Below are 8,680 nucleotides of genomic sequence, written 5' to 3'. Positions count from 1 at the left end.
CCTGGTAAATAAGGATGTGCATGCAGCCTCGGTCGCTTTCAAAAGTAAAATAATACATAATATCAATACCAAATTATACTGCAATTGAATAAGAGGCAGCTTGGTATTCTGTTGGACATACCATCTACAGGTTTGATTTCTGTACCCTTAAAAACGTGAACTGTCCCAAACAGCAATGTTGTATCTTGTCCAACACATGCCGTTTGCATGAGGAAGATGACACTCCCCAATATGCTGCAGTAGCCACCTTGTTTTCCCTTGCATTTTTTTGTTTCCCGAAAGAGCTACTGACCACTGCAGGCTACCCCTGCTTTTGAACGTCACACATCAAGCAAAAGCAGATTCCATTCATGGTGTAACTGAGAAGTGTGCAAAAAAGGTGGGTTGTTTTTTTTTTTACATACTAAAGCAGTGTGATTGGATTATAAGCAACGCTATATAAGAGGAGTTCAACTTGAGCAACACCACATCCCCCTCCTCTCCCTTGCAGCCCCCTCATGTGTCCCCAGACTCTGCTCTGGGGGGGGGTCCCCTCAATGCTCTGGATTTTGAGTTAGGGGTGCTGCAGGGGAGAGGAGAGGGAAGTTTTGTGCAAGTGGAAGTCTGCTGTGCAAGTGGAACAGCAGTGCTGGAGGCAACCTGTTCTTTGCATTTGAAAACATTTCTTTATATTATTACGACAATGTTGAGGTTATAATCAAATAAGTGCATTGTGGTTGAGTCTCGGATTTAGCAAACAATGTATTTGGAGTGTTTTTTTTTGTTTTTTTTTAAGAAACAATATGCCAAAGTACTCTCTGTTGATTAACTAGTGGAGAATTATGCATATATTTAATGCTCATGGATTGAACTTTGTTAGATAATTAAATAAGTTTAAATTAGTTTGGATTATACCCATTCTTGGCAAGCAAAGTGGCTTACAAAGTAACTTGATAAATTCCAGTGTTCAAAGTTCAGCAGTAGAGATTTGCATGCTACTATTTCAAGACATCCTTTTGATGAGCACAGCTTCACAACTGGTATTGTGTTAATTTTTGATGTTTCCTTTTCTCTTGAAATAATTGCTTCACAGATAATCAACCACAGAGAGGTTTTCTTGCAGTCAAGCGGTATATACGTTTTGTTAAATAAATAAAATAAACAGGAATGAGTTTATGAGTGCTATCATACAAATCTTGACAGTTTAAGGATCAGGCTTTGTGAAGTTTGATTTTAAGAGATTCAGAAGAGACAGGCTTTGTGAAGTTTGATTTTAAGAGATTCAGAAGAGACAGGTTTACATCTTTCTGACCATGTTGGTGTTCCACCAATTTTTTGTATATTGTATGTCTTGCATATTGTAATGTATCACAATGAAGGAAAATAATCCAGTATTTTGTGGCATGGTTTGTTTCTATGCTTTTCAGAAAACTAGTTGTCTCCCATCCTTTCGAAGATCATGCAAGATCCCAAGTTGCCTCTCTTACTGATCAATGAAGTAGGTGGCACCCTTGGTGTCTTAGAAGCGCACGTGCCATTTCTGAAGAAACACTTTCAACTTATCACCATGAAGGAATTCCTCGAAAGCAAAGAATACTATCGTGCTAAAGTCAAAGCTATTTACTCGTGGTGGCATAAGCCAGTCATTGACAGTGAGCTGCTGAAAAGTCTACCTAACTTAAAAGTGATTTCAAGTGCAGGAGTGGGTACTGATCACTTGGATTTGAAGCTGATCTCTGGGTTTGGAGTGAGAATTGCCAACACCCCTCATGCTGTCCACAGCACTACAGCAGATATTGGCATGGCCCTGCTTCTGGCAGCTGCTAGAAGGCTCGTAGAAGGTAACACTGGCAATACTGTGCACATTTTTTTACAGTTACCCTTGTCCCATTTTCCCGAGCAATGAGACGTTCCAGGGCGGAGCACTTATCCAGATGGAAGGAGTTAAGTTGAGGCTGGTGTCAGGGATGAGGAGTCCGATTATTATTCAGGTGATGGAGTGGAGGAATCCAAAACAGAGGACAGGTACAGCCAGACCCAGAAGCGTTGCTACCCAGTAAGCTCATGGAGTCAACGTAAGCCTGGCCAGAGGAAGTGGTACTGTCGTCCTCTGACTTGGAAGACTCCATGGAAAGTGACAAGCAACCAGTCTCCCACGTTCTGTCGCAGATAGAGATTAATGCTGAGAGCTAGGTCCCTTTAAGCAAAGCAGCACCTTCCAGTATGGGTGAGGCTCACAATGGGGAAGTATCAACGCTGCTGATCTACAGGAAAGAAGCTCGCTTTGTTCCTTGCTGAAACAACATAGAAGCTTTCTGTTCAAAGAGTACAGCTCGAGTCTCTGACTTCAACCTCAACCTTTTTCTACCTAATATTGCGTCAGGTTGCCTTGTATCCTGCCTGAACCTCACCCTGCAGTTTGCAGATATATTTGTAATGCTGAATTGGTCTGCTAACAGGCCTGGTGCCTGAAGCCAGCTCCCAGTAGAGCAATTACTTGCATAATAATAATAATAATAATAATAATAATAATAATAATTTATTATTTATTATTTATACCCCGCCCATCTGGCTGGGTTTCCCCAGCCACTCTGGGCGGCTTCCAACCGAATATTAAAAACAATAGTGCATCAAACATTAAAAACTTCCCGAAACAGTGCCACCTTCAGTTGTCTTTTAAAAGTAAAATAGTTGCTTATTGCCTTGACATCTGCTGGAAGGCCCTCTGTCTGGTTCCCTGTGACCTCACTTCTCACAATGAGGGAACTGTCAGAAGGCCCTTGGCGCTGGATCTCAGTGTCCGGGCTGAACAATGGGGGTGGAGACGCTCCTTCAGGTACACATGACCGAGGCCGTTTAGGGCTTGAAAGGTCAGTACCAACACTTTGAATTGTGCTCGAAAACGTACTGGGAGCCAGTGTAGATCTCTCAGGTCCGGTGTTATGTGGTCCCGGCTACTCCCAGTCACCAGTCCAGCTGCCGCATTCTGGATTATTTGCACTTTCCGGATCACCTTCAAAGGTAGCCCCTGCTTGTGTATATGCTTGTGTATATGAAATTTTGTATGCAATATGACTTTTGTTACGATCTAAACAAATAATTTAACCCTGATGTATAATGAAAAATCACCTATTTACAGCCTCAACTGAATAACTCAGATTTCTTACAAAAATCACTTTCCTCCCTAGAATTCTGTTTTTAATTAACACCTCTTCTCCACCCGCCACCCCTTATTTTGTCATTTTGCAGGTTGCCAGATTGCTGTTTCTCCTGACACAGACTATTTCTCTAATAACTGGTTAGGAGAGGAAGTCACTGGGGCAACTCTGGGTATCATTGGAATGGGAAGCATTGGGTATAAAATTGCTCAGAGAGCCAGAGCTTTTGAGATGAAAATTCTTTATCATAACAGGAACAGAAGGTAAAAATACACAGTTTGGTCCCATACAAAATAGAACACATCTTCACCTCTAAAGCTATTTTGCCCCCGAATCTTTGTGCATGTGTATAGAGAGAAAGATCAGCTGGTCTTCAGAAGTGAACAAACACAGCGGTACTTTTCAGCTCGTATTTCTGTTTAATGTGATGAAGAGAGGCTAGCCTATTGTGCTTAGGAAAGGCGAGCCATCCGGTGAGAAGAAGAGAAGGAAAAATAAGGGCCATTTCACACAAACCAAGTTCATTTCTTTGTAAATAAGGAAACTGGCTAAGTAGCTTGTTCCAGCATTCACCCAAATCCTATAACAATATGTGAAGTCTTCCTGCCAGTCTTCCAACCCTCCCACTTTTTTTCTACAAGAGAGCCATGATTTAAGGTTGATATTCACCCCAAGTTATGTCTGAAATTGGCTTTCGCTGTGTTCCGTTTCATCTTCACTCTGGTTTTCTAAGCTGTTGCCTTGCTAGGGAGGAAACTAGCTATTACAAAAACCACAAGGACTGCTGAAAAGAGTCATGGGCAAAGCTCTCTTCTTCCCTTCAGTAACACATTGTGGAACTTACCTGTGGTTTTCCTGTGCTTCAAATCAGAATATTAAAAGAACTTAACCTCATCATGATGGAGGGAGAAGGGAGAAGCTCTACTACATGCAGTTGCCATTTTTGGTGTGTGTCAAGAGTTTGCTAGGAAAAAGTATACAGCTCAGCTCATTTTTATGCTGAGTTCGATTATGTTATTAAATCTCAGTAGCTTGATTGCAATATTTTAGGTTCTTCAGCTTTGAAAAAGTCTTTAAACTTTTTTTAAAAGATAAACTTTTTTAGAAAGATAAGTATCAATACAATATACAGAGTAGATTGGAACATTATTCTGATCTACTGTGTAGCCTTGAACTATGGTGCACCCCTTGTTCTACAAGGGATCTGCACATTTGTGAATTCCAACCCAAGAACAGGGGAGATCATCCTTGTTGTTGTTTTCTGGCAGGAAAGAAGATGAAGAACAGGCTGTGGGTGCCTGCTATTGTGGGGCAATAGAAGACTTGCTCCAGCAGTCAGATTTTGTGATGCTGGTTGTAAATCTGACACCTCGGACATACAAGCTGATTGGGGAAAAAGAGTTGCAGCTGATGAAACCCACAGCTAGCCTTATAAATATCTCTAGAGGTAGGTCATAAAGAGCTGCTTGAAGAAAAATATTGATTGTTAGGACTTCAAAGCACAGCACTGTCTGAAAGTCCCTTTGCAAAAAGGCTTTGAAGCAGCCCAGTGTTCCCATTTTGAGCAGTTGCTTTTTGAAGAAGCCCTGCATTCTTTATCACAACATGTGAATCTGTGCTCAGCTTAACATCGTAGTTTGTTTTGAGAGAAACAAACTACAAGTCTTGGCTCACAAATTGTGTTATACCAAGGCTCATGGTCTGTTGCTCCCAGCTTGATGAATGGAGGTGTGTAATGAGATCAGTTCGGCAGCCTGTACTTATGTTCTCCTTAACTCGGAAGGTGGTGGTCTCTCCTCCTTTGGAGCTTTTTTAGCAGAGGCTGGGTGGCCATCTGTCATGGATGCTTTAGTTGAGATTCCTGCATTGCAGGGGATTAGACTAGTGGACTCTTGGGGTGCCTTCCAACTGTATGATTTGATGAAACCGTACAATGCACAATTACCCAGCGGTTATCATAAGAACATGATTTCCACACAGGGCAAGTTGTAGACCAAGATATGCTTGTGGAAGCTCTTCAGACTGGTGTCATTAAAAGTGCCGCTATGGATGTCACTTATCCTGAACCACTACCCAGGTAAACAACTATGTATTTATATATTTTTAAAAAATGAATGACTATAAGCACATTGTAAAGACTGCAGGAAAGCATAGAAGTAACCAGTGCTAAAGTTCAGACTGACATCTCTGCCTTCTTCCACTGTATACTCTGGGAAGTAGTAGGAGAACCTATATAGTACACAACATGCTTCCTTTCCAAATTAAAGCCATGAGGCAATGGACGGACAGTGTGAGCAGGTGTTAAGTACCATAAATGTTTGAGTTAGTGCTGAAAGCTTTCATCTGCAGCTGGGATTCCTAACTGCATCTTAAAACATCCCTTGCCGCCCACCAAGGCCTCTGTCCCTCCCAATTTGTTTAAAAAGTGTATTTGGCTTTTTTGTTATTGTTCATTTGGGAGGATCGCTTGATTTTTTTATTTTTTATTTAGAGGAAGGGGAGTATGGTCTGCTTTTAGTCTTTGTTTTGTTTGTGGATCGGGGTGGGAGCCTATTTTCAGATGCGCGGTTCTGAGCATTGTCAGTTTTTTGTATACAAAATGGGAATTTTATGCTGGAGTTTGTAGATTTCCGAATGTTCCTCCAGACCAAAAATAGTTGGGGACCCTGCAGTTCAAAGGGCAGTTCTATAATTGTAGTGATTATCCCTGCACCACAGTTATACAAGCATTATGCTCGTGTATTATAGTTGAGATCCTATGCACCTTTTATCACGCAGATAAGACAGGAAAGGAGGAGCGTTATTCCATTCATAACAAGCAGCCAACCCTATTTCTCAGTGCAACATACATTGCACACCTACACCCTCTTCCTCCCAAAGACATGGGCTTATGGTCAGTTGTCTGACCACATAGATAGCTGAAAGAATACTCCACACATGAATTTATGGGATCTGTGTGATTGGAGCAAACATTTTGCAAAAGAGAGGGCCATATAGTCCCAAGAAAAGGAGGCACTTCAGCCATGAGTTCTTAATGTACAAGGAGATATCCAGAAGTTTAGTGAGAAGGAGCAACGCAATGGGAGACAGAGGGTGGGGCTTTGAGTCGTCCGGGGCTCCCCATTGACTCCAATGTGAGTGTTTTCATTTTGCATTACCTGTTCTGCGGTTATAATGGTGTGCTGGTGCCATGGACGCTACCAGTATCTGAGGTTCTCTCTCCTCCTACCTAATGCCTGAACTTCCTCAGTTCATGTTGGTGAATCAGTTAAACATGCATTAAGCAGCACCAATGCAACAGTGATCCAACACCAATGTAATCCACAACACTTGCATGTTTTTGAGCTTCTAGCCTGCAGGTGGGCTATGGGGGTGATCCAGTCTATAACTGCAGGCGTAAGTCATGGGTAGGATTGCTCCGTTAATATTCTACTTTAGAAATATAAGTTACATAGATCTACAGTGATTTATTTATATATAACTACACATTAACTATTATACTCTACTAAAGCACCTGCATAATCAGAGGGAGTAAATATTTACCACGGCGGCTGAAACTGAAGGGTACACTTGCTTATTTTCAAGTCCTTTGACTTGGGTACATTGCTAGAATATGGATGATTGCCAAGTCAGATAACAAAAATCCTTCAAACGGTGGATAGCTCTAAGTACCGGTACTTTTCCTTCATTTGTTTGAATGAATGCCACTTCCTATATTAATAACCTGTCTTTTCCCCCTCTTCTTTTCAGAGATCATCCATTACTAAACTTAAAAAATGTTATCATAACACCACATGTTGGTTGTAAAACACACAAAACTGCTTTTATGATGACAGAGGAAGCAGTAAGCAATGTATTGGCAGCTCTTAATGGTCTCCCAATGCCCAGTGAAGTGTTTCCTGACTAAACCTGCGGGCTGTCATCTAACATAGCAACATGGAACTATTCTACATTTTTCTCTAGTGCAAGAAACATAATGACAGATGTACAAATTTAACCTGAATCTCATGCCTCATGTAGCAGTGTTTGTTCTGGACTGAAGACACAAAACAAGCCCATAGTAGATTTCATGTTTTGTTATCTCCTCATCATAGTTATAGCAGATATGTCCTTTGTTACCATTTCACACAATTAAATTTTAAACAGTGCTTGCTCGTTAATATGAAAGACTTGTGAAAATTTCTATGCTTGAATTTTAAATATTATATAAAATATTATATATATATGTGTGTGTGTGTGTGTGTGTGTGTGTGTGTGTGTGCGCTTTGAAATTTGCAAGTAAGTTACTTATTTCACAATAATTTGTAGCCAAATTGAGTATTGCTACCTGGTAATCAATCAGAATGTGGAAACTATGCCTGACTGCCATTTCAAAGTAAACTTTTTCTAAAAGGTCAAAAATATCAAGTACCACCATCTTGGCTTTAAAAGTTATAAACTGGATAATTTAAGATCTTGGTGACAAGTTCTTCCAGCCCTTTTATTTTGTCAAATCACCCCTCAAAAACCAAGTTTTCTGTGAGGACTTTGGCACAACTCGCTTGTTCCATACTACCCTAACTAAGCCCTCCTACACTGTAATTGGGAAAGTTCCTACTTCATTTCTCTCCCCTAGCCAGTGGGAGCAGCAAACCATGCAAGGCATGGAATATTTGAAAGACTGGACATGTGACCTTTGTTGAGAATAGGTCTATCAATGGCTGCTAGTTACAATGGCTATAGACAACCTTCAGTCCCTGCATGTAAATCACATTTCAGGGAGCATTTTTTTGATGCTAAGAACCTCGAAATAATAAAGTTGAAATACATAGATTTTTCATTTGTTGGGGGGGGAGGGAAAAGTAGGTGTTTTTGTGACCAACACCAACATGCTCAAGCAACCCAAGTTTTATTGTCTTAAGCTCATGTGATTTTGTTCCTAACATAAAATTTATTGCCAGTTCACCAATGAGAAGGCAAAACTGTCAATACAATGAATAAATGTTAATTAACCTGTTGTCTACTTTATTGTATAAGCATTATCCAAGAAACCATGAACTTGAGAGAGAGAGAAACCACGATATTCTGAGTTGCGTTGCATGTCATACTTCTGGTTGTTTTGTTCACATGTGAAATAGAATTCTGAAAAACTGTTAGCAGAACCTGAAACTTTGGGAAATTATCTTTTAAATGATATAAGAAAATTAAAAAATGGGTTTGTAGGTTGACATTTTCATGGAATTGCCATTGGGGTGCATCAACAGGAGAAGACCAACACATTCATGCCCTGCTGTTTGTTTCCCATAGGCATCAAGCAGGGCTCTGCTCATGTTACTCTGTAGTTTATTACACTATGGTTAGTCCCATGTTCATTTTTTCAGTGGAGGACAAATGAGTAAGTTTTCAAATGACCCAACTGTGGTTTCAGAACTGTAGGAAGAAGAATTGTTTGGTGTTGCTCTTTGACCACCTTCCTGAACTTTCTCATATACCCATCTTCAAACACACAATTCCAAAACTGGAAGGAGCAGTTTGATATTTGCACACCCCGTTTTGTACTGGTA

The 8,680-nt window shown here is 40.6% G+C and overlaps 1 protein-coding gene across 1 annotated transcript; it reads left to right on the top strand.

Moving 5' to 3' along the window:
- Window positions 1-1,310: 1,310 nt before the first annotated feature.
- Window positions 1,311-8,351, top strand: LOC118090274 (uncharacterized). The gene is made up of 5 exons (XM_035125794.3): window positions 1,311-1,820; window positions 3,229-3,400; window positions 4,406-4,584; window positions 5,118-5,214; window positions 6,888-8,351. Exons 1-5 carry the CDS (start codon window positions 1,439-1,441, stop codon window positions 7,042-7,044), a joined length of 987 nt encoding a protein of 328 aa, XP_034981685.1. The 5' UTR covers window positions 1,311-1,438; the 3' UTR covers window positions 7,045-8,351.
- The last annotated feature ends 329 nt before the right edge of the window (window positions 8,352-8,680 follow it).

The sequence above is a fragment of the Zootoca vivipara genome, chromosome 8 (genome assembly GCF_965207765.1).
Source record: "Zootoca vivipara chromosome 8, rZooViv2.hap1.1, whole genome shotgun sequence".
Classification (NCBI taxonomy): domain Eukaryota; kingdom Metazoa; phylum Chordata; class Lepidosauria; order Squamata; family Lacertidae; genus Zootoca; species Zootoca vivipara.
Note: the sequence above shows the minus strand (reverse complement) of the source record. Positions and strands in the feature narration are given on the sequence as shown.

Bases quoted from the DNA above. Each gene is read 5' to 3' on its own strand.
- LOC118090274 (XM_035125794.3), top strand. From the start codon at position 1,439: ATGCAAGATCCCAAGTTGCCTCTCTTACTGATCAATGAAGTAGGTGGC. The intron at 4,585-5,117 runs GTAGGTCATAAA...ATTTCCACACAG, and splicing joins CCTTATAAATATCTCTAGAG to GGCAAGTTGTAGACCAAGAT. The intron at 5,215-6,887 runs GTAAACAACTAT...TCTTCTTTTCAG, and splicing joins TATCCTGAACCACTACCCAG to AGATCATCCATTACTAAACT.